Source organism: Candoia aspera, chromosome 3 (assembly GCF_035149785.1).
Source record: "Candoia aspera isolate rCanAsp1 chromosome 3, rCanAsp1.hap2, whole genome shotgun sequence".
NCBI lineage: Eukaryota > Metazoa > Chordata > Lepidosauria > Squamata > Boidae > Candoia > Candoia aspera.
The window spans coordinates 112,891,843-112,918,840 of record NC_086155.1 but is presented as its reverse complement, the minus strand read 5'-3'; the positions used below and the strand labels follow the sequence as shown (position 1 = coordinate 112,918,840).

At 37.4% G+C, this 26,998-nt stretch overlaps 1 protein-coding gene across 1 annotated transcript in view; it reads right to left on the bottom strand.

The window, feature by feature from the left end:
• Positions 1–971: 971 nt before the first annotated feature.
• Positions 972–26,998, bottom strand: part of DIAPH1 (diaphanous related formin 1) — a 71,482-nt gene continuing 45,455 nt past the window's right edge. The window contains exons 20-27 of the mRNA XM_063298639.1: positions 26,701–26,802; positions 17,897–18,136; positions 17,675–17,804; positions 14,629–14,753; positions 12,049–12,213; positions 10,986–11,121; positions 6,150–6,236; positions 972–2,850 (exon numbers count right to left, since the gene is read on the bottom strand). Of these exons, the coding sequence (XP_063154709.1) occupies positions 2,678–2,850; positions 6,150–6,236; positions 10,986–11,121; positions 12,049–12,213; positions 14,629–14,753; positions 17,675–17,804; positions 17,897–18,136; positions 26,701–26,802 (1,158 nt within the window). The 3' untranslated portion in view covers positions 972–2,677. The remainder of the gene's footprint in view (positions 2,851–6,149; positions 6,237–10,985; positions 11,122–12,048; positions 12,214–14,628; positions 14,754–17,674; positions 17,805–17,896; positions 18,137–26,700; positions 26,803–26,998) is intronic.

Sequence of the window (26,998 nt, the reverse complement as noted above, 5' to 3'; positions counted from 1 at the left end):
CCCAGGGGAAGAAAAGCTGCTTTAATGAGTTGCAGCCAGGAGCTATCTGTGCATTCTCACATGCTCTGAAGCATCTTTGGGAATCAACCCTGAAGCAATGCATAGCTGTACACTATTCAAAACATGAAAAACAAGCTTGTTAGTAATGAGGGGGTGGGGGATGGAAGCAACCTGTAGCCTGATTCAATCAATGGTGCTACACTCCTCCTACACACCTGGATTTTAAATGCTGCTATGATGTGTTCATGAGTAACCAACCAGTTATTTATTTCTATGGAAGAAAAAGCTGTCTGATGACTTTCCGCCAACTATCTTATGCAGTGGTCCAATTTTACTGAGCGAGGATTCCTCAAATATGGCACATATTCTTTTCATAGGAGTAACAATAGCAATTCCCTAGCAATTATCTAGGAAAGAACATGAAGACTGCATTTGAGGAGTAAGGTACAAATTTGGTGTTTGCCAAAGGGAGTTCAGCAGTAATATGTTGTTCTAGCAGTCATATCCCTAACTGCTGCCACTCATTTTCTTTCATGAGATGGCATATTAACTCTGAGAAAAAAATTCACATTTTATTACCACCATCCTTACTCTCCAAACCAAAAGTGACTTGACAATGCCATTAAAGATTTAGCTGCTCTGTGTTGAACAGGGAGCTGGGTATCTGTGAAAAGGAAATATGTTTATGTGCTTCATGGGGTGAAGGAAAAGACCATGGCCATTCTAAAGCAAGCAACACATTCTTGGAAGATGACAGGAAGAGGTGACACTTTAGTGATAATTCCTGATGAAGAGATAGGAACGTGTACATTTGCTTTTTCTTCCCGCAGAATCCTTTAGTTGTGCTGTTTAGTACCAATATGGCACTTTCCTTTCCTCTATATTGAACTTTCCATGAAAATTCCCATTAGTCTTAAATGCTATGTAAAAATATTGAGGAATAGTTATTAAAAAAATACAGTAAGTTCTCATTCAGTGAGCTTTCCAGATTTATCAAAAAAGATGACAATATAAGAATATGCATTATAGCTATGGGGGTAAAGCGAAGATGAGTAGAGAAAGTATTCATGTGATTGTTGGCAATCCCAGATGAATTGTATGAAAATACATTTCCTCAATTTTTGGATATAAGGAATGGTATTAATCACATTAAACAGCTGCCAGCATCCAATGATTTGTCCTGCAAGTTTTCAGATGTTCATAACACACATCTGAGATCCATCATATTCATTCCAACATGAATGCTGACAATCAGCCAATGTTAAAGTTTGTCTTTCTGCCACACACACGTTATGGGAGAAAGTCTATTGGGATATAGTGATTGGTTGCCCTGACCTACTCCCTGAAAGAATACTGGAGAATACATGAATAGCTTTAGCAGTATGCATATATTTTTTTTCCCTTTTATCTTCACTGAAGTTCCCTGTAAAACAAATTTCATAGAAAAATAGTTGTACTGGCAAAGTGGCCTTACAGGACAGAGGGCTCCAGCCCTCTTCTGCCACTGTATAGCAATTAAGATACATTGATTTACATATCAGCCTCCAAAGCAAGCAAGCTTTAATTTATGTGAAGCTTATGTGGCATATTCCAAACCATGTGCTATATTATACAAAGGACTTTGCCACAGAAGATTAAATATATGCATACTTCTACTAGTCAGTCTTCCATGAAGAGTATTCAGTGAGGAAACACAATTCCAGCTTCATTCCTTTGGAGTTGCAGTGAGTATTTTCACTCAAACTAAGGAGGGCTTAACATCCCTTTCCAAGGCTAAGTAAATCACTTTATTAATCTTAGTTCAAAAGCATGCAGGGATAGATGCAGCAGCAGCAAACTATCCATACTTTCTTTCTTGATAAGTCATTGATATTACCACTTCAATAGTAAGAGTTTGTATCAAAAAGGGGAATAGCAGCAGAGCAGAGCAGCAAAATGATCTCAATCCAAGGAGAAAATTCTCCGCAATGCTTACACAGAACCCTGTCAACCACAGTGGTATAATGACCTCGGAGTCATTTCCTTCTCCAGCATTAGATAGCAAGTGAGAAAAGAAGATGCACAGTACTTGGGAGAAAGACAAATCTAGCTAAGATATCCATAATTCTCCCTCCTATAATTGAAGGGATCAGTTCATCCTGTTAGCACTAATGAAGAGGAGGCTTTTGAGAAAAAAAATTCTCTTGGGATGTGGACCAGTTTGCCCAATCAGTTATTTTAAAAAGTCATAATTAAGGCAGTTTGTTGCATTCCTGCTTTGGCAACATCAATACAGCAGGATACATGGGCAGATCAAATTCTGGCCTTTAGCCTCTCATCTGTGCTGTATCTTTCTTCCTGGGAATGTATTGCCCTCCTGCCTGCAGGGAAAGAGATAAATACAGCACAAACTCCCACCTTTGCTCCAAGCATGCTACTAAGTCAGCAAAAAGCTTTGCACTTCTGATTCTGAGACAAGGAGGAGGCAGGTGGCAAATTCAAGATTATATGATCACAGATTCAAAGATCTTGCAAAACAGCCCTAGAAAGGGACAGGCTGAAGTGATTAAATTATTTGCCTCTTCATCCCATGTACATAAGTGTGAAAGGAAAAACTGCAAAGTGACTCAGTGTTGTTTCAACTCCTTTGTAAAACAGATTTCATGCCAAAGGCACTGGTCCTAGCTGTCACCCAGCTCTAGTTTTGACGACTGCTTGCCCCCTTAGTGGTTTCATCAAGAGTTTCTTCAATGACTTCGACATCCTCATCCTTTTTCAGCCCTCTGCATAATTTTTTTGCACCAAGAGCATCTTCCTTGATCAACTCTGAAGCTAGTAATGATGAGACTGCACAGCCAACATTTCTGTTTCCTGGAATGACAGAGAAACAAAAGAGAGATAAAATATTAAAAAACAAAAAAGCAAGTCTACACTGAAGGTCATGCTGCATAATATACTAGCCAATCTCTCTCAAATACTAGTTTCAATTTATACTTGCTCATAGGAGGCCTAAAGAACTCCAAAGGATTGGGGCAGCTATAATGAAAACCCTACTGTAGTGAGACACAGCAGCATTTATGACCAGGAATGTGTGGAGCCTTTAAAAAATGTTGACAAAGCAAACAAAAAATGATTTTTTTCCTAGTACCAATTGTAAGGTTTTCCTTTGCAAAATTTGAAGTCACGATTACACATGTAATTAAGTGTAATTAAGTAATTTTGGTATACTATTTACAGTATTTTTGGTCACAAAAATATACAAAAAGAGATCATTAGTATTGTATGAGGGTCTCTGGAAAAAAAGGATTTTATGAGGACTTTATATTACAGCAAAATCACACTATTTCCATAATCTCACTCTTGTCCTTTAAATTAGGTATTATTTTTTCCATTTTTCCATTCTCAAAAGAATGCCCTGACCACATTACACCCTTTTATAAAATATATTTTTATTGTATCAAACTAATTGACAGAAAAAAATTGTACCCAAAACAGCATTGCCAATATAATATATAGCATCGAAATGTATTGTCATAATATCAAAAAGAAAGAAAAAAGCCTGGAAACATACAAGCAGAAAAACCAGATTCATTTCCTTTGCTGGAAATCCATATCCCCCCCCAAATGTTGACAAAACAAGGCATATTAATAGTCCACTATTGCAAATCAGCTGCAAATTTCTTCTTCCAGAACTGTAAAGTACAGCCCCCATCCACAAAAATTCTACAGTTCTTATTCTGATGGCAGATTCCAAATACCAGGGATACAGCCAAAAAGAACATATACTTCTTTAACTCACAGTGATTGGGCCCCCCTCCCTCCAAAAAGCATTATCCTATTGATATTAGCTCATCATGCAGTAATAGTAGAATCAGAACATATTAATGAATGTCCTAACTCCTGAATTCCATCTCCAACAGCAAGGTAATTCTGGCAATCTCTTGGTAAACATGATTTGTGATGTCCAATACTCATGAAACAAAATAATTTTAAGATAAGATATTTCTTTCATTTTATTCACAGAAATACTCTATTGATTTAGCAGGACTAAATCTTCAGGCTCATTATTCTAGAAGTTACAGAAATAACTAACAATTATATTAATCAAGTTCTTATAGATGGCTGAGGAGGCATGTTAAGTTTCTCCTCCAGCCACAGTGGATCTGGATCAAATAGGTTAAATAACAAATGTTTAAGTTCATAAACTGCCAAGAAGCACTCTGAGGTAAATCAAATTTAAATTCTGTTCAAGATTTTAAAATAGCTTTCACAAGACATAATCCAAAATGCTCAGTTTATTCATGTTGAATTTATTCCCTCTTTCTCTTTCTTAGCAATGAAACTGATGACATGCCAGATTTCCAAGATATAAAGTAATAACTTTATAAGCAGTGCCTTATTCTAACCAGTGAGCTTCCTGGAAATTCTTAGGAATCACAACATAACCTAAACTCCCAATCTTAAACTTATCAGAATTATTCTTACGTCCCAGTGGCATTAAGTCTAATGTACTCTCATTTATGGTATAAGCAGACAGGATACCAAATTTCTATACTGATACAATTACATTAGGAGCATTGATCTGCTGTAATTCCAATCACGTTTTCAGAATTTCTAAATATACAGTACAGGCAAAAGGTTCTAAAGACAGATTTAAAAGAAAGGGAGCAAACTGCAGTAAGAATTTCTTGAAACCGAAGAGACAAAATAAGATCACTGATCTGATCCAATGACAGTTGTGGTAATCTCACTTGAAAAAGAACTAAAATTACACAATTCAGAATATGTTTTTTAAAAAATGGTTGATTTATAGATTTTGAATCTGCATCCATTTTCCTTCCTATATATATATCCCATTAATACAATACAATACAATACAATACAATACAATACAATACAATACAATACAATACAATACAATACAATACAATACAATATACACTGTATTTGTTAGAACCTGAAGGTAAATAACTTCTAGACTTCTGATCTTCCCACTTTTATTACCTAGAGTTTTGTTCTTTTTCCCAAAATCATTGCCTGATGCAATGTAATTAAAATTTTGTTTTGGAAAAATAAAGCTTGTTTAATTTCATATTTATCAGAGACTAGAAACCTGTTTTGCTTAGGAGATGGATGGAATACATAAAGAATTGATAATTCTTTAATTCATCCCCTAAGACTTTTTTTTTATCCATTGAATCATGTCCAATTCTCAGAGACTGCCTGGACAAGTCCCTGCAGTTTTCTTGGCAAGGTTTTTCAGAATTGGTTTGCCATTGCCTCCTTCCTAGGGCTGAGAGAAAGTGACTGTACCAGGGTCACACAGTTGGTTTGTGCTTAAGGCAGGACTAGAACTCACAGTCTCCCAGTTTCTAGCCTGATACATTAACCACTACACCAAAATCCCCTAAAACTTTATGTCTAGCTAATTGTTGCTTCTTTTATAAGACTCATATGCAATAATTCAAACTTGAATTAATGATTTAGCAATACCCCACATCAAGGCAGTGATATAACTAAATCCCTGTTAATACAAAAAAAAATCCCTCTACTATTTCCATCTGCTTAATAACATTTTTATCTGCCTTGCCAGCTTCAGCCCTTACAGAGGGTCAGGTATCCCATACACTTACCCTCAGCATACTGTAGTGTTTCATGAGTGGCAGAAGTCAGCAATATAGAAGGAAATCAGGGGCACACTTGGAATATACTGATGTGCAAGCTCAATAAGCTGTCTGTTATTACTGTCATTTAAAATCAAGGCTATTCTTTTATTTGCATATCCCCTATTCTGGCCTTATTTCTTGGTTTCTATAAAGTCTGTATGTATAGCCTGTTGTTCTATAAAGGAGTTCAAAACAATGTACATGGGCTTTCCCCATTTTATCCCTACAACCACCATCTATGGACACTGAATTGACACTGAATTTCATGGATAAACAAAATTTGAATAACTTGATCCAATAACTATATTCTACATTATATTGGCCTCTCTTATATTATGTATGAACTACATGGCAGAGACATCAAAGCCCTGTTATCTTCACAATGCAAACAGAAATTTCTTTCTATTCAGTTCTGTATTCTACTTCCAAAACAGAGTTGGTTCACAATGGTGCTCTGAAAAAAGTGGTTATTTGACAGTTGAAGACATTTGAGCAAAACAATACCTTGGCGTGGTCCCCTTTTCCTACGGAAGGCTGCACCCGATTGTAAGGCTTCTAGTAGACTGTCCATAACTCCTGTTTCATCACCTTCTGCAAGAACAAAAAATGGAGACTTCTTGTTATTTTCACCGCCACCTATACCTACAGAGTAGCATTATGAACTCAAGACTATGGGTGTTCTAGAGTGTGTATAAAGAGAATAAAATTGTCAATTAAAATACTCGAGGGAAAAAAAAACAGCTGACCATGTGTGGAAATTTACTGTGTGAAGACACAGATTACATAAAAATGCTTCTCAAGGTACTTTCCTTTGTCTTAAATTGGGAGACACTTTATAAAATGAGAATGCTCAAGGGAGGATTTTAAAAAGAATTATTTTTAAAAAATTTCTTCCTGAAAAAGTTTCTGATGCACATGTCCTTCAGTCAACATGTATCTGTTTTATAAACATGCATTGCTGATTTGGATCTAAAGCAGGGATAACCAAGAGAAATTCCTTATAACACCCCACCTCGTCCTTTATATATCACAGACTTTCTACTGAGTTCCAATAGCCTTTAATAGCCCGGCTATGGTATTACTCTGCTGGCTTGAAATGATTAGCACCCTGAGGGTTTTAGTGCTATGCATTTTCCACTGATCTACTTTTCACTCTCCACAGCAGTCTGAGTATTAAGAAGACTGGTTGAAGCAGGCCAGTTGTTTCCCTAGCAACAAGCAGATTCCTGGTCCAAAAACCAGGAACAGGAACAGTACCTGCATTGCTCCTGTGATAAAGACTATGTTTTGTCAATGCCTTCTTTGGCTAGACAAGTAGCTGAGCCTCTCTGGGGACAACCATAAAAATATTTAAATGCAGGCTTAACAAAAAGAACAAGTGGATTAAACAGTAATTTGGCATCTCTTTCAATAGGAGCAGGAAAGCCAGCACTATCCTGGAGGGAAGGGAAGTATGATAGGATAAGAACCATTGGGGGGGGGCGGGGGTTCAAACTTTTGAAAATAAGATCATACATGATCTTTAACACAGACTCTACAAGCTATATATTTAAAAGAGAAGCCCCCAAGGACTACAGTACTTCCTATTCCATTTATACATGTCCCTCCCCCAACTCTCATCAGCCTGGCACTGAATGTGTTAACTGCAACTTCATGAGCAGCCTGCAAAATCTGGTTTCCATAGTAACAGCTCCTGACAAAACATAAACCTTATAAAATCACATTAGAACATCTGCTCAGTTTTAGGTAGACTGAATCGATTGTTTGTACTGCCACCTGCTGGCAAACATAAACTGCTGAGTGTTACCAATCCATTCTGGAAGCCCTCATTAATGCCTTCAAGAACAGCAAGTGAAAACTGCAGAGAAATTGCCACAGAAATCCCCTTTTCCAACTCCACCAGAAAGACTCCATGGCACGGTTAGGAAAAAGAGGGAGACCCTGGTTACAGAGGGCACAGCTTTATGGAACTGGAATTAAAAAGCATACGATGCAGCTGTTTTTTCCAGATTACTTAAGCAAAGGAAGTACACTCCTTTCAGTGTACGTAAGGTAGACATTTTGAAAGCCATGTTCAGCTCCATGTGTGTGCATACTCACACTCAGTATTTTAACTGGTGCAACTTCATGTGGAATGTCACATAAATGATGCAATTGTACAAAGAATGATAGACCAGCTGCTCCTTTGTGACCACAATTACTGTCTTTTTAGTAAAAGCGACAAGGTGACAATGAGTTGGCAACATTTTTGTGCACCTTCCCTTCTACCAATTTTATCTCAAGCTGACACTGCTTTTAGAAACATATTGTTCAGGGAATACAGCTTAGCCATCCCTTGAAAGAAAGAGATACAAAGGAGTTCGGAGCCATCTGGCAATCAAAAACAGCCACATGATAGATGATGGAAAAAACACAAGTGACAGAGGCAGCTAAATAGGCATTCCATCTGCCTGCTGACACATTTGAGGAAAAGTCAGTCACCAAAGGCAAAACTTAAATACTCACTTATTTTTTCCTCTTGCTCCTCCAACTTGATTATCTAACCAGCATAACATTTTGGGGCTTCCCAAAGAATTACACAAAAACATTAGTAGCACTAAGAGATGTACATTGTTTTAGACAGGGATGTTTTTGATAAACAGATATTAAATAATGAATTTGGGTACTTTTGGATCATGGTAACAAAACCGTTGTTACAATACAGGGTTCCCTTGATTTGGAAAGGATTTTAAGGCCTTGTCCTTAAAGTTAAAAGAAATGGGGGGGGGGGGGAGCAGGCAAAGGGCCCCTCCCCAGAGAAATGTCTCTACAAGCAGTGAGAAATAATTGTGCTGGAATGGGAATGGTTCTGTGAGAATTATGAAGTCCTTTAAAGTCCCTTTTAGCCTTCTTTTACCCTGCCAAATGTGGATTCTCTGCAGATATATTAAACATTGCAGTGTTTCACCACAGTAACTCAAGACAAAGTTGTGGGGGAAGGGGAAAAGAATGTGAGGAAAACCAAATGGCATGTCATTTAGCACAACTTCAAGCAACTCAAAAGGAGAGAGAACTGGCAGGAAATTGTGGGAGTCAGGAAATAGAGAGGGATGGTAATTGAGTCCATATGTTCCAAGAAAGGGGTAGCCGGATTTTTTGTTGCAGCAAAAAAAAAAAAAAAGAGAACAGCCAAGAGTCATATGACATCTTAAACACTAATAAATGTATCATCACATAACCTTTTGTGGCTTCTAGGCCACTTGATCAGATGCATGAAGAAAGATCTTGAGAGAGGGACTGCCTGTGTATGCACAGTTAATTATTAGGGGAGGGGAAGAGTGGGGAGATGGTGGGAAAAGGCAGAATTGTTTCAGAAGATGGGAGACAGAGAAACAAAGCAGCTTTAGATGTTAATAATGAATAACAGTAAAAATAGCAGACTCTTCTTTCCAGCTGTCAGATCTTTGCAGCAAAAACTACAGACCTTTATCATCCCAAAGACCATTAAATCTAGTAGTAAAAGTATGCTTTCAGCAGCAAAGAGAAGATTATCCCTTTGTACAAGAAAGTAGCATAAAATGGAGTACTGTAGTTCAGAAGATTTAACTTCTGAAGAGGGTCACTTAACTTATCAGAACCAGAATCTCAAAAATCTGCAGTGGACTACTAGAAATACAAACTGGCCAATGTTAATATAAGCCAATAGATCCATATCTTTCATTAATGTCTTTAAGAAACAAGAGCAAGGGAATGCTTGCTACAATATGAAAGATCTATGAAAACATCTGATTAAGTAATCTGTTTTTTATCAATTAGAGAAGGGTTGTACAATGTTCTTGTATTTAAACTGCACAATGTATTTATACAATGTGCTAAGAGTCACACTCTAAGAAATGAACAGGGGAAAATATCATAAGTACATTAAATGCAACAATTAACTATATTTAATAGTTAATTTAACTATATTTAACAATTTTACTGCATATGAACATGGTAAATATATACCAAAAAGCTGCATGCAAATAGCTCCTTCCCTATACGTGTGACTTATACTATTTTCTGCCTCAAATTTCTATGCAGAATTGTATAATGTACAGTATGCATCAAGGATGCTTCAAGAGGAGGTTTTTATTATGCAATTTTCATCTTTCAAACATGGATTTTCCCCCCAAACATGAATTAATGAATTAATGGATGTGTGTGTGTGTGTACATATATATAGCTTTCTATAAAAAAGAGGTATTTTTATTTACAGATATTTGTCCATCTGGAAACATCTTTAACCACTACATATAAACCTGAAAACTGTTACTGCTGAGAGCTACGTGATTATTTATGAGTGAGATAAAAAATACACAGATATACGGCTGTCAATCTGAGGGGCTGAATTTATGTAGCACTTCCATGTAGAGAATTACTGTACTTCTGAAAACCAACTGCTAGGTGGCAAAGAATACAGGAATTGCTATTGTATTGAGTACTTTCTGGAGCGGTCTGCTGCAATTGTGGGGAATTTATTTTGGGCCCTGCAGCCATATGGTCCACAATTTTGTCCACATTATATTCACATATGCTACATTCATGCATTCTTTCTGTCCAATTCCCTAATGTCCCCCACCAAAAAGCAGACAACAACAACAATAATAATAAATTAAACTGCCTGACTCCCAATAATTCCAGGCAGCTCACAACAAAGAAATTACAATAAAATCAATAAAAGATTGCATGAGCGACAGACCAGATGGAAAGAAGGGGTCTCACAAAGGCCTGGGTGAAGAGCCAGATCTTCATGGTTCTTCTGTACAATAGCAGAGTGGGGACCATCCAGATCTAGGGGAGGAACCTCATTCCAGAGGGCAGGCACTACTAGAGAAGGCACATTTCCAGGGTCCTAACAGATGACATTGTTTAACTGAAGGAACCAAGAGCACGCAAACCCTGCAAGATCAAATTGGCCAGGCAGATACTATGGGAGACAGGTAGTCGCTCAAGTAAATGTCCTCTAATAAGTCCAAGGCAGGCTGTTTTAAATCTATTAAGTATAGACAGTAGTTCTCACAGTCAAGCAGCTGCAGACCAGAAATGATCACTTTTTACCTTTTGAAAGAGTTTGGACAGGGGAATAAGAAGCAAGAGAACAAGGACTGGGAGACTGAGACCTTAGTAAACAGCTTGCAGACCAGATGGGAAATCCCTATAGATTTTATTTGGCCCATAGTGAAGACTAGATAGACCCTGAGTCACATTCAAGTCGTGCCCTTCTGATATTGCCAAGGAAGAGGAAGCACTCTTCTTCCCTTTGCAGATTGTTTTCCACTGAGACAAGAATTAATATAATCCACAATATTCATTGTACAGTACCTGCATTCATATCAATCAGTTGTTCTCTCTTCTTTTGTTTCTCTTGACGCTCCTTCTCTGCTTTTTCTTTTGCTAATTTAGCTCTGCGCATCTTCTCCTCCATCTCACGCCTTTTCTGGTTCTCCTTCACAGCTTGCTGAAAATAAGGCACAGTTAGGTGATAAGATAAACAAGTAGAAAGTCGTAACAATGAAATGCGTATCACATTTTTCATTCAGCAGAATAAAAGAATGCAACGCTGGCTATCATGTAAAAGAAGGTAAGTAAAGAGTGATGGATTTATGAATAACAGGTTTATTTACTGCTTTTATCCATAAAAATTAATGGAATCAAAAATATACAGGTAATGTATCCCTGAACACCAGATACTGGAGGACACACAAGAGCATATTACTCACATTTCAGATAAAAATAGGAACATTACTTTCACTACAAATATCACTGTTTAAATACAACCTTACCCCAGTAAGCCCTCACCTATATACTATACATCTCCTCTGGCTTATATTATTTTAGTAAACTAATAAACACAACTTAAAAAAAAAACCTTTTGAGTGTTTGGATTTATAATGGATGTCGACATACAAAACAGCTACAACTTGAACACATTTAGCAATATTTCTTATCTGAATAAGTATTGACCTATTTTTTGAGATTTTGTCTCTAGGTAGTTTTCTGCAATCCAGCAAACACACTTCACCACAATTCTGATCAATCTCAAACAGCTTATCCATAATGGGCAACACTGACAATTATAATCCTATGAGTCCTTGGAAATATGGTGATATAAAAATATAGGAATGAAGTAAAGCAAGCAAATAAATAAATCAAGTGTGGAAGGTCAGGTGAAAGACCAAAAATCCACAAACATATAAAAACATAACATAATGCACAATAGTAGCAAAATATGCAGCATATGCAACAGAAAATAGCCACCTCCTTCTTGTGTCATGCAATTTGAGATTGTTTCAAAGTATTTTGCTTGTTGCTTTGCCTGATATCAAAAACACAGCCCATATAAACAGAGGCTCATATTGTAGTTAAAAGATAGATGGATGCTCACCACAAACATATTTTTGAAATTGCGCAGATTTGTAAAGAACTCCTCAATGGATATCTTATTGGTGTCAAACAGGAAATATTGTCCTAATTCCTTATAAAGGTTTTCCATATTTGCATGCATCATTCGTAGCTTCTCATACTGTTCTTGGGCTTCTTTAACAAAGCTGTAAGACTTGAGTTAAAGACTTCCAACAGTTGCAAATATACTTTCTGAGTGTAAGTTATTTTAAAGTTGCTAAGAGTTTGGCATTTTGTACTTTTAGTATGTTTCAGATTCCTTTTTTTAACAATAATTTTATTAGGGCTTATAAATACAAAGATAGAAGACTAAGACAAACTAAGAAAATATAAAGAATAAAGAAAAGAAAAAGAGAAGTGCGAAGAGATAGAAAAAAGAAAAGAAAAAGAGGACATATAAAAGATGACCCCCCCTTCCTCCAGACAAATATAAACAATTTCAGTGACTTAGCACCTTCTCTAGTAGGAAAAAAGGGGAAAAAAATCTTTTCTTCCCATATCTTATCTCTTCTCAATAATCAAAGTATAAAAATCATCATACAGTCCTAGTTAGCAAAAGTCTGTTAAGAGCTACCAGAAATAACATATGTATTTTAACCTTAATTTTAAAAAATCCATTTTGTAATCCACTTGTCACTTCCTCTAATAAGTAAAGCAAAAGAAATCTCTCCACACTTATAAACAGATCCTTAAAACCTCATCATACAGTCCTGGTCAAAAAAAATCTCACTAATAACTACCAGAAACCACAACATATATATTTTAACCCTGATCAAATAGATTCACTTTGTAGAGCTTCTGTTTACTTTTTAAAAGCTTGATCTTTAATCCTGTCAAATAATGTCCCACAAGTTCATTTCTTATCATGTCTTTGTCTCCTTTCAGGAACAGCTTCAATAATTTCTGTCTGTCTCCTCCCAGAAACAGCTTCGTTGGTTTAACACACTCCTTTTGTAAATCCAAGGTAGGAAGTCTTCGCAAGTCACTCTGATTTATTATTTGTATGTTCCCTTTAATTGTTAAGACATCTGCTGGTTTCATTTGTCTATCAATTTTAGCATCTTTTTCCATATCACTCTTATACTCTGACATTTTTAAATCCGTTTTCATATCCACAGCATCTTTTTCCATATCACTTTTGTGATCCAGCATTTTTTTAAAATCCAAATCCGCATTCAAATCAGCCACAGTCACTGTTTTATCTAATAAAATCTGTTGCTCTTCTATATTCTCTGTTATAGTATAAGACAGTTTGTAAGTAATTCCTGAATATATTGTTCCCAACAGCCTTAATTTCTTCTATAGTCAAGTAGTATGCTCCATTGTAAATCTCTTTTAATTATAATCTTTTGTTCTCTCTGGTTCCCTCTAGTTAACCTTTAAGTGTCCTCTTATCATCTATTTATTTTCCAGTCAACAAAACTTTCCCATGAGAGGAGTTTTTACAATTAATTTCAAAATCTTCATATATTCTTTTAAAATTTTTTAAACACCCACAGGAAATATTTTTTCAAGTACATCAACCCCTTAACTTTCCAGAATCCACATTCTAGTCTTTTTGCTGTTTTCCAAAAAATAAATCTTTTTGTTTTAATCCTTATGCTTACATGAAGCTTCTTTCATCCAGGTTAGAGATTCTCCCAGCATGTAATAAAACTTGTCCTTCGGAAGGTTCTTAACTTCTAAGAAATCAATAAAAAGCAGCTTCCTAAAGTAATTAAAAGAGGAAGCAGGCAAACCCAGTGTCTCCTTAAAAGGCACCGAACTGCAGCTTAAGCAAGATGATTTTTCTCTCAGCTCCCAGAACTCTCAAACCCACTGGAGATCACTATTTAATGATATCTTCACAGAGAGATTCTGTTTTGGAGCAAACGAGGGTGATCCTTGTTCTCTCCTTGATCCGGACAGAAATCCCGAGGAGCCGATCCCTACTCTGGCTCCTCTTTTCGCTGCAGCCACCGGCTCCACAAAAGTGGAGCCGTGTTCAGTCTGCCATCACTATCCCCGGAAGTCCACCAGTATGTTTCAGATTCCTATCCCACCTTTCTATACAAAAGGCAGCTTGATAAAATAACTCCATATGATTACATTAGAACTGTGTTTAATTCCTCTACGTTAACAAAGCTCTTTTTTTGCAAAGTAAATTCTGATTAGGTCATTGTGATTCCCATCATTTTCATACTCCACTAGCTTCTAGCCATTGGAAAGGCCATGGACTGACTGCAAATAATGTACTTCCATGACTGCAACTCTTTTCATAGGGCACAAAGACTCAGTTTACTCATACAGCATGATTTTTAAAATTAATTTTAAATATACTGTGAGTTATTAATTCATAATTTATGTATTTTAAAGAATATAAGCATATTGATGGCCTTAGGGAACTTGCTCTTTCTGACAGCTGATCTTTGCAACCACCCATCTGCTGAAGCAGTCTGCTCAGCGTTTTCCTCATTCTGAAACCCCAGTGAGAAATAGATTTTGTCCCTCAGTATCATAAATAATACATTTTCTTTCATAGGTTATTCTCAACATTTCTCAGTGCACATTTTTTGAAGGATATGGTCATTTTCTCCACAAATCTGTCCTTCTCTTCTGAACTACTGGGGAAATTGTTAACATCACGCTGTAGATCTGAGATCTGTTTATTCATCTGGTCCAGATTTTTCCGCAAAATTTCAGCAGAAACTTGGGGAGGGAAAAAAGACAACACAGTAGAATAGCAGAAACAATGTCAGCTAAACAAGTAGTTTTAACTTACTGTAGTCATGTTCTCTAGGAGGCCAGGCAAGTATTCCAATATTCTAGGACTACCATCTTCGATTAAATGAGTCTGATTAACATTACTTCATAGGAAAGTTTCTACTATACTCAGGTTGAACAGGAAAGAAGACTCAGGAATGCTAAAATAGTGAGTAAAAATTAGGGGTTTGCTCCATCTTGGTATAAACCCTGAATCTGATGTAAAATGGGGAAATATAAAGAGTCTCTAAACTTATTTGAAGTGTGCATTTCTAACTTGCCTTATTTCCAATTCAAATTTTCCTTAGAACTCCACCTATGATATATAGACTGGAACTCCAGCATGCAATGGAAAGGGCAGGATGTTGTGCTGCAGTAAAAGTGTCTTTTCGCACTCGCTCAAGTAACTGCTTGGTGAGGAAGGAGAAGTATTGAATTCATGGATTTGAAGGGCAAATTTCAAAGTCACTGGGAATCAGGCAGCATACAAATTTAATAAGAAATAAAAATAAATGATGGGGTGACAAGAGTGCAGGAAGTGAAAAGTTCTTTTTGAAATGACAAGAGATCCCAGCTACACTATTTGTATGCATTGCAAAAATCACAAGCCGGGAAAGCAGGCAACACACAGTATCAGCAATCCGCTGATTCACTGAAGAGGCATAATCAGTCTGCTTTTTTGCAGCAAAGATGAGAAAGCCTGGCAGCAAAGGCAAGAGTCAGGTTGCAGCACAAAAAAGACAGTGCACGTGATCCCTTCTTTTCAGCCCATTCTCTAGCAAACTATGCAGGCTCCCGTGTATAACCAGAGGTGGGACAAATATGAATTCACAAGATTGTGTTTTTCAGAACCAACGTGCATCGTCCTCATTGATTAGCTGGGACATGTGAAGAACTGCCTTTTAAAGTGATGGATTCTTTTTTATTAACTGCATATTAAAAAAAAATGTCCCCTTAGTATATATGCTCAAAAATGGCAAAAAATTATCAATGTTGGCTTCACGTGTGACTCTTGGCTTAAGGGCAGTGTCTGTGGGTGAGACAGTGCAATTAAATGATGGACTATATGAGCAAAGGAGGAGGCCTGGAATTAGAGGTAGAAGCATATAAGGAAGTTATGTAATTCTACATACACTGGATTCTTTCAGTGATAAGCACTGATCATTTCCAAAGCTAACATAATAATGCTATTTAACATTTGGATATTGCTTTCAGAGCATTCAAGACACTAAAAAACATACCTGTAATCCTAATAACAAGCCTGTATATATTGCAAACAGATAAAAAAGAAAAAGGGAGATAAAAGCTGATTTGGCTAAGAACATCTAAGTTCATGAGAAGACAAACATTGTCATCTGTATTACAGCCCTATATTATATGCCATTCTCAGCATAATACAACATGACTGAGATTTAGGAACAAGCTTATTTCATTGAGCTGATCATAAGCACTTACTAGGTAGTCAGACAAACATCTGGACCAGGTGGCATTATTGCAGGAAAAATGCACAGCTATAAGTAAACAGATCAAAACAGAAATTCCCTTCTTTATATTACAATTGTAAATTACTGAACATAACAAACATCTGCAGCCAGCATTTTAATATTTTCTTCTCCATACTTCCTGCTATGACAGACACTAAATCCAAACATAGATCTAACATTTCTTTCAGGAAAGACAACAAAGATGGAGCCAAGAAGATGCAATATCCTGCAAACCTGCAGAGAAGGTTTTACTCCTGTTCATCCCATATTAGCCATAGTAAGAAAGCAGAAGCCCAGATTCTCTGTTTTCATCGACAACAAACCATGACCCAGGCTGACTTACACTGCAAATATTTCCCTAAAAATAATTCCCAAATCATCTATTTAATGAGTGTCATTTGCTTCCCCCACACCCCGAAAAGGAAAGAAACTGAAGCTGGGCTGGGCTGCACTTGTCCTTGTGATGAAGGAGTGGTGACTAAGAATCTTCACAGTATTATGGCACACATTTTTTTCTTTGCCTTTTACGAGTTTTTTTGTACTGGCATAGCTGCAATGAACTGAACATCCAACTGCCAATTGTGGAGCTCTGTTGAATCTGGCTGAGGCAATCAGCAATATTATTTTAAGAGCAACAAAGTATATAGCAAAGAGATGTCTCTATCAACACACCAGTCTCAGAAATCTTGGATTTGTAAGATGCTAGAGGCTCATGTCCCTTAAGAGGAGAGCCACTATATTGCATTGACACACCAACTTCATTCTTCATAACTTTCAAAGATCCTCAATTTGATTTGGCAGTTTTCCCAAAAGTTTCTGAGACACTGAGGAAGAAACAAGATTGGTGGCAGCTGAAAATAAATGTTTTGATTCCCGTTAAGAACACCTGACACAGTCCTCATCCTGAAAAAAATTAAACTTGAAGCCTCCTTTTCTGAATTGCAAGGTTGTGGTAACAAAAGTGCTAAGCACTCACTCACAACACCTAACTTACTTAGTAAAATCCTGATAATAGGTGCAAGTCTTCTAAATATCCCCCTCCCTCAAGCACAAGAGACACTGAAAAGTGTCTGTTAAAGAGTATAGGAGTAAACTGATACTCCTATAATTCATACACTTTCAAAAAGATACTTCATAATGCAAATGCAGAGGTGCTACTTTAGCCAGGTAAAATGGGACAAAGACATTCCAAAAGAAGATAAGACAATGAATAATAATACAATCAAATAAAACAATGATAAAAGGAAACAAAATACACATAAAGAAGATAACTCAGGATAACCATAACCAAAATAAAAATACTACTATGCTGAAATGTTCAGCAAAAACATTTCACATGCAAAACATTTCACAGCAAAAATACATACACATGCCCAACACTACCTTGACAAGCTTTCTCCACATGGATGAGTTCATCAGGAAAATTCAGGATATCAGGATATTGCAATTCACATGTTTCTGCCAAGAAGTGAAGCAAGGTCAACTTCTGATCAGCTGACTTTGTGTCACGAAGCTAGAAGATATGAAGAAAGACGGCCACTGTAACCACTACACAAGATGATGATTACTATTTTTTATTCCTCCCCAGCCTTTCCTCATACTTACCTTGCAAAGGAAACTAATGTTAAATCCAAAGGCACCAGCATTCATGGAGCCAGAATTCATATAGTTGCCCACAAGGAGGATAATGGAGAGAAGACTGCCGAAGTTCTCACTATTGCGAAGCTCCTCACAGGCTGCTGTAACAGCAACAATCTCTGGCTTTATGTTTTCCACCTGTTCATTAAACTGAAGCTTGAAGAGGATAGCATTGAGTCGGGATGGCAGACGGGAAACTGAACTAATCTGCAAAGAAAAAGGGACAGAGTATCACTGTCACACAGAGGAACAGGAATGAGGATGACAGCTAAGGAAGGAACAAAGGTGATCTGAACAAGAGAACAAAACCACAGAAATACCATTTACCAAAGATGAATTCATACTGCTCAAGCATATAGTAATGTACATATTGGAAACAACATGAAAAACTTTATGAGATATGTATATTGTGATTCCCACGAAATATTACATAGCTTTAAGGAATTTGCAAAACCTGGAGCTGCAAAAATTCAGACAACTGCTAGACAGCAGAAAAACCTAGAGAAAACTCTAAGTCTATGTTGTCATCTAGTCATTGTCTAGATTTTGCCACCCAGATCTAACAGCCCTGGTAAAACCTATATATAGAAACCTATACATAGCTTTTCCCAGTCATAATTACAAGAGAAAGGAGTAGGTAAGAATGGGAAGCATCAATTTGTTGTTATACTTGGAAAGATAGTATGGAAGATAGATGAAAATACTCTGCTGTTTCCTCTCCCAAATCCATGGCAACTAAAAGTCTTAAGAATCTAATTTGCAGTACCTACTCAATGAATTTGAGATAGATAGATATAAATATGTTTAGTATTATTCAGAATAGGAAGAAAAAAACAAATAGCATATGGATGACTAGGAAGGCCTTGACTGATTTTAGAGGAACTCTTAGTAGATGTAAACAAAAATTATTTAACAGACATAGGGGACATGCTGTGGGACAACTCCCATGATTGGAATATAAGAATGAGTGGAGACGACAATGGCTGCAAAGAATGAAAGCCTGGAAGTAGACCGGTCCTTTGAATCTCTCCGGAGAAGGGGAGATTGGGAGATCACCCTTGGGTGCTCTGAATGGCAGCTCCTCATGAGGAGACCATAAAAGAGTGGTCTCCTGTGGGTCTGAGCACCTGAAGTGAGAGAGAGACATCTTTGCTCTCAGCAGCGGCGGAGCCTTTCTTAAGGACACGAAGCCAGCTGAACTCACTTTCTGATCACATTCAGAAATGTTCAATTTAACCACTTCATTGATATTAGATACCTTCAAAACAGCGAGCTTAATTTGACACTTTCCTTTTTCCTTTCTCCTTTTCCTCTAGACTTTTGTGTTTTAGCTTTTTATATCAGATTTTAATGTATTTCTGTGTTTTAGCTTTTTATATTAGATTTTAATGTACCTTCTATGTTTTTAACTGACTGTACCCCACCCTCCTTATGCTGGTCTTTGACCGTAATAAAGATTTGTTTGTTTGACACCTGGTGAATTTTACCTTCTTCGGATTTAAGAAATTTTAAACAGAGACTTAAGAATTTAAAATCATATATATAATTGACAAAAAGCAAAAAAGCAAAAAAACAAAACAAAAGGATTTTGATTTAAGGAAGTTATTAGGAGACCAGAGAGATTTGGAATATTGGTTATTTCTGCTGTAAGAGTTGAAAAACAAGTATATAATTAAATAATATACTCATGGGAAACTACTGAAACAGAACTGAACCCTTTTTAGGAACTGGGGCTCGATGAAGGTTGCAAATGGACACTACAGGGAACTAAAGGACCAGGCAGAAAAGAGTTAAAATGGCTAAGCTGGCTATAATATTTTCTTATCTTAAAAGAGTTTTTTGAAACATGGACTGAAATATTAACAACTAATATCTCAGAAAAGATACAGTTTCAGTGGATAAACTTTTAGAAGATGAGAAAAACTTTGAAAACCTTTTACCTGACATAGACTTTATAGAGTATGAAGGCATGGAAGACAACAAAATTGAGATTACCAAAATGGAAATACAAAAGACAAATCAAGAAAAGCATCTGGACATGGAACAGCTGCAACAAGAAATCCTGGACGATGCCTCTTCATGGGATTTACAAAGTAGGCTGGTAAAAACCTTGAGGACTCCTTTTAAATGCCAAAGAGTGATGAAAGATCAAAGCCTGTGATGCTATAAGGATGATTTAAAGGTCAGGATTGTGCAGAGCAAAAAGAAGGAATATAAAGTTAGACTATTTGAACAGGAATAAACTGTTTGTTTATCATTTCTGGTAATTCCTAATGGACTTTTTGCTGAAGTCCATTAGGTGCTGAAAAGGTGATGATTTCTGGATTGCGTATAGTTAGGCTGTGGGGAGAAGAGTTTTTTTATTTGTAACTTAAAAGAGGGTGAAAAGTTAGTATATTAGCTTATGCTCAGTGTGATGAAGGTTGGAAGCCACTTCTTTATTATTGTCCTTGTTGCCTTTTTCTTTTCTTTTCTACTTTTTTCTTTCTTTTCTTTTCCTTTTTTCTGCACCTTCTGAACTTTTATTTTTCTTTTTTTCTTCTAGTTTAGTTTCTGTTAGTTAATACTATAATACTAATATAAAATTATTAACAAAAAAAGGAATATAAAAACTGATCAATATACACAAGCAATATAAAAGGAAGAGAAGTTGTACTGTAATGTTACAAGGCTCAGAATCTTAAATAAATACACTTGGCAAGACTGTTGAGAAAATCAGGGTTAACATAAGTGGAGGCATAAATAAAAGATACACTATTATTGGCATCTAACACTGCCTATCCAAAAAGATGTTGATGATGCTTCCAGAAGCAAACTGTTTATCTTTTACAGAGATATGTAGTAACAATGATAGGGGGCTTTAATTTCCCTGACAACTGTTTGGAAGACAATTGTGCCACATCTGGCCCTTCCAGGAAATTCCTTACTTGTCTTGCTGATAACTTGCTCCTTTAAAGAGTGAGGGAACACACAAGAGGATCAGCTATCCTTAAATTAATACTAACCAAAAGAGATGACTTAGTTAAGAAGATGGAAGTAGCATGAACACTGGCTGGAAGTGACCATATCATACTGGAGTTTCTGATTTGAAAGGAAATTAAAGCCAAGTATCAAAAAAGTAGATTTTAACAACCTAAGATAAATTATAAGTAGGATTTAACAGCTGGAGAAAAGGAGCACAAGCGGTGGGAATTCCTAAAAATACAATGAAAGCACAATGGCAAACAATCTAGAGGAGGAGGAAAAGGAGGAGGCAGAGTACACTAATATGTTAGCACAAAAAACTTCAGTGAAAACCTGAAAATCAAAAATGACATGAGCAAAGGATAGAAAACAAGACAGGTTACCAAAGAAGTAAATATAGGTAGTTTGGAATTGTAGAGATGCAGTCAGAAAAAATAAAACTCAGTATGACTTGAGTTTGGCAAAAAATGCAAAGAACAACAAAAATGCTTCCTCATATATGTTCAAAATAATCAGAAAATAATTTGTATATCAGCTCTCAATGGATGGCAAAATACTAACAGGAAACAAAGAAATTTTGCTTTGCTTCTCTCCAGCAAGAGGATGTATGTTCCTCAAGGCAGAATGAAGGGGCAAGATTGAAGCTTGACAGATAGAAAAAAAAGTGAGGGAATAATTATTCACTTTTAATGTTTAAAACTAGGGCACTAAAAGAATTTGTTTATGGACCAGCTTAATCTTTATATATTATTTGAGAAATCCAGGATAACTGGTGAAGTGCCAGATGACAAGATAAAGGCAAATATTACACCTATCTATATAAAGAGGTAAAAAGAGAATCTAGAGAACTCCACACCAGTCAGTCTGGCATCAATAGCTGGGAGGTTTTGTAAAGCAGATCATAAAGTGATCTGTAAGCAGCTTGAAAACAATATTGTGATCACCAGAAGTCAGCATGGATTTATCAAGAACAAGGCTTACTAGACTAACCTTATCTCATATTTGATGGGCTGGATGTCATGACAAATAAGCAGAAACATAGCTGACTTGAAAACTGTACTCAAAGAATGCTCATCAATGGTTCTTCCTCAAGCTGGAGTACGTATCGAATGGGACACCACAATATTCAGTCCTGGGCTCTGTACTCTTCACCTTTTTTATTGTAACAATTTGCACTTGACACAAAATTGGATGGGATAGCTAACACCCTAAAAGATAGAAATAATACTGAAAGTAAGTAAGATAAAGGAATGCAACTTTAGAGAGAGAAATGCAAAATTAAACATGAAGGAAAAAATCAAATGCACAAGCACTGTATGCATGATAGGTGGCTTGGAATTTGGTTTGTTACTTGTGAAAAAGTTCTTTGATTATACACTGAATTATGCAGCTGTATGATATAGTTCCAAAAAACAGAAATGCAATTTTTGGCTGCATCAGTAGAAACTTAGTTTCTAAATCATTCCACTTTATTCTGCAGTGGTCTGACCCCACCTTGATTACCATGTTTAGTTCTAGGCACTACACTTTAAGAAGCATTCGGTCAAATTGGAACTGGTTCAGACAAGAGCAGTGAGGATGATCTGGAACCAAAAACTAAGTCCTATGAAGAGAGACTAAAAGAAATGAAGTTGTATAACCAGAGATACGATACTCTTAATATACCTGAAAGAATATCACATAGAAAAAAATGTTAAGACAGAACAATGGATTTAACTGACAGAAGATTCCAAGTGAATGTTTAAAAAAGCTTCATAAAACTAAGAGCAAGTTTATAGTAGAATGAACCCAGGGATATGATGTCACCTGTGTCTGATGTAGTCAAGCAAAGGTTGTGGGGGCTTTCATTTGGATTTCTGATCTAAATGGTTCCATTCAATGCTATGATCCTATTACAATTTTTGTGGTATTTAGCCCTAGACACTGAACTATAGAAGGCAATATTTAATTAGAAGATGTTACATAACTAAATCGAACCTGATTCTGGATTCAGTTTCCCTTAAAACATACAGGTTATCTGTTTTCATCCTCATATTGGAGGGATGCACTGCATGTAACGTTTTAATTATTATCAAAAAAGTCCTATATTACTGAGCCTTTTGTGTTTTCCCTAGTACTTTCAATTAACCAGTTCCAATCAACTCTAACTCCACTTCAAAAGAAGAGGTGCTTCCTGACAAAGTCTCCCCTTGAACAGCAGCATTCTCCTCCCCTCATAGTCTAAGACTTCGGAGGTCTGAAGGGCAAAAAACAAAAGTATTTCTGAAGCCTTCATCTTTTTTGTTGGGGAAGATGGAATCCAATACCAGAAATTTAGAGGCAAGGTCTGTTTTTTTGTTGTTTATTCGTTTAGTCGCTTCCGACTCTTCGTGACTTCATGGACCAGCCCACGCCAGAGCTTCCTGTCGGTCGTCGACACCCCCAGCTCCCCCAGGGACAAGTCCGTCACCTCTAGAATATCATCCATCCCTCTTGCCTTTGGTCGGCCCCTCTTCCTTTTGCCTTCCACTCTCCCTAGCATCAGCATCTTCTCCAGGGTGTCCTGTCTTCTCATTATGTGGCCAAAGTATTTCAGTTTTGCCTTTAATATCATTCCCTCAAGTGAGCAGTCTGGCTTTATTTCCTGGAGGATGGACTGGTTTGATCTTCTTGCAGTCCAAGGCACTCTCAGAATTTTCCTCCAACACCACAGTTCAAAAGCACCGATCTTCCTTCTCTCAGCCTTCCTTATGGTCCAGCTCTCGCAGCCATATGTTACTACGGGGAACACCATTGCTTTAACTATGCGGGCCTTTGTCGTCAGTGTGATGTCTCTGCTCTTAACTATTTTATCGAGATTGGTCATTGTTCTTCTCCCAAGGATTAAATGTCTTCTGATTTCCTGACTGCAGTCAGCAACTGCAGTAATCTTCGCACCCAGAAATACAAAGTCTTTCACTGCTTCTACATTTTCTCCCTCTATTTGCCAGTTATCAATCAAGCTGGTTGCCATAATCTTGGTTTTTTTGAGGTTTAGTTGCAAGCCAGCTTTTGCACTTTCTTCTTTCACCTTCATCATAAGGCTCCTCAGTTCTTCTTCGCTTTCAGCCATCAAAGTGGTATCATCTGCATATCTGAGATTGTTAATGTTTCTTCCAGAGATTTTAACTCCAGCCTTGGATTCCTCAAGCCCAGCTTGTCGCATGATGTGTTCTGCATACAAGTTGAATAGGTAGGGTGAGAGTATACAGCCCTGCCGTACTCCTTTCCCAATCTTAAACCAGTCCGTTGTTCCGTGGTCTGTTCTTACTGTTGCTACTTGGTCGTTATACAGATTCTTCAGGAGGCATACAAGATGACTTGGTATCCCCATACCACTAAGAACTTGCCACAATTTGTTATGGTCCACACAGTCAAAGGCTTTAGAATAGTCAATAAAACAGAAATAGATGTTTTTCTGAAACTCCCTGGCTTTTTCCATTATCCAGCGGATATTGGCAATTTGGTCTCTAGTTCCTCTGCCTTTTCTAAAGCCAGCTTGTACATCTGGCAATTCTCGCTCCATGAACTGCTGAAGTCTACCTTGAAGGATCTTGAGCATTACCTTACTGGCATGTGAAATGAGTGCCACTGTTCGATAGTTTGAACATTCTTTAGTGTTTCCCTTTTTTGGTATGGGGATATAAGTTGATTTTTTCCAGTCTGATGGCCATTCTTGTGTTTTCCAAATTTGCTGGCATATAGCATGCATTACCTTGACAGCATCATCTTGTAAGATTTTGAACAGTTCAGCTGGGATGCCATCATCTCCTGCTGCCTTCTTATTAGCAATGCTTCTTAAGGCCCACTCAACCTCAGTCTTCAGGATGTCTGGCTCTAGCTCACTGACCACACCGTCAAAGCTACCCCCGATATTGTTATCCTTCCTATACAGGTCTTCTGTATATTCTTGCCACCTTTTCTTGATCTCTTCTTCTTCTGTTAGGTCCTTGCCATCTTTGTTTTTGATCATATCCATTTTGGCCTGGAATTTACCTCCGATGTTTCTTATTTTCTGGAAGAGGTCTCGTCCTTCCTATTCTATTGTCTTCTTCCACTTCCGCGCATTGCTTGTTTAAAAATAATTCCTTATCTCTTCTGGCTAACCTCTGGAATTTTGCATTTAATTGGGCATATCTCCCCCTATCACTGTTGCCTTTTGCTTTCCTTCTTTCTTGGGCTACTTCTAGTGTCTCAGCAGACAGCCATTTTGCCTTCTTGGTTTTCTCTTTCTTTGGGATGTATTTTGTTGCCGCCTCCTGAACAATGCTGCCAACTTCTGTCCAGAGTTCTTCCGGGACCCTATCTACTAAGTCCAGTCCCTTAAATCTATTCTTCACCTCCACTGCATATTCCTTAGGAATATTAGTGAGCTCATATCTAGCTGATCTGTGGGTCTTCCCTAATCTCTTGAGTCTGATCCTAAATTGTGCAAGAAGAAGTTCGTGATCTGAACTACAGTCAGCTCCAGGTCTTGTTTTTACCGACTGTACAGATGTCCGCCACCTTTGGCTGCAAAGGATGTAATCAATCTGATTTCGGTGTTGTCCATCTGGTGAAGTCCATGTATAAAGCTGTCTCTTAGGTTGTTGGAAGAGAGTGTTTGTTATGCAGAGTGAATTGTCTTGGCAAAATTCTATCAGCCTATGTCCTGCTTCGTTTTGTTCTCCCAGGCCATACTTACCTGTAATTCCAGGTGTCATTTGACCACCCACCTTAGCATTCCAGTCTCCTGTGATGAAAATAACATCTCTTTTAGGTGTGTTGTCCAGTAGGTGCTGCAGATCCTCATAGAACTGCTCTACTTCAGCTTCTTCAGCATTTGTGGTTGGGGCGTATATTTGGATCACTGTGATGTTAGATGGCTTGCCCTGAATTCGAATTGAGATCATTCTGTCGTTTTTTGGATTGTATCCAAGCACTGCTTTAGCCACTTTACTATTAATTATGAAGGCTACTCCATTTCTTCTGTGGTCCTCCTGTCCACAGTAGTAGATCTGGTGGTCATTTGATGTGAAGTGGCCCATTCCAGTCCATTTCAGTTCACTGACGCCCAAAATGTCTATCTTTAATCTTGACATCTCACCAATAACCACATCCAATTTGCCCTGGCTCATAGATCTTACATTCCAGGTTCCAATGGTGTGTTGATCCTTAGAACATCGGATTCGCCGTTCACCACCAGCACTGTCGGCTGCTAGCCGTTTTTTCGGCTTTGAGCTAGCTGCGTCATCATGTCTGGGGCCAGTTGAACTCATCCTCTGTTCCTCCCCAGTAGCATTTTGACCATCTTCCGACCTGGGGGTCTCATCTTCCGATGGTATACCGACATATCTCTGGTTGTACTGATCCATTTAGTTTTCATGGCAATTATACTGGGGTGGGTTGCCATTACCTTCCCCAGGGATCGCATTTAGTCTGACCTCTCTGTCATGACCTTCCCGTCTTGGGTGGCCCTTCACGGTTTAGCTCATGGCATCATTGAGGTGCTCAAGCTCCAGCACCAAGGTCTGTTTAGCACTTTGAAAATTTTAGAATTTCAAATAGTTCAGGAAATATGAGACATATAGGGCTAGAAGTTAACGACTATGCACAAATCAAAGAAAAAAAATGAAGCACTTAGGACAACATACATGGCAGACATTACAATGGGACATCCTAACAAAAGATGTGACAGACTAAGTCTGAGAAATAAAGGGGACAAACTTACAATGTATTATTGTCTGTTAGTTATCTATTCCTTTTCAGAAAAAGATATGATTCCTCTTCTGCAAAGGACAATCACTTACCACAATTCCAAATTGCTCAGGCTCAGCTAGTTCATTATATTCTTCTTTCAGTCCTGCTATCATCTTCAATTTGTCTGGTTCAGGCATTAACTTAATCAGATTCTGAGAAAGAAGTTAAAAGGATACAGTTGCTTGCAAAAGCTTCTCAAAAATATAATATTGACCTAGAACATAACTAGTCTAAGGATGGGTCTTTCAAACTATGGAAACCTTTTGACATAATTTGATAGGGCTCTGCATAGCAACAATTCAAATACAAGGGATCCAATGATAGTATAATCTCCTGATTATTATATAC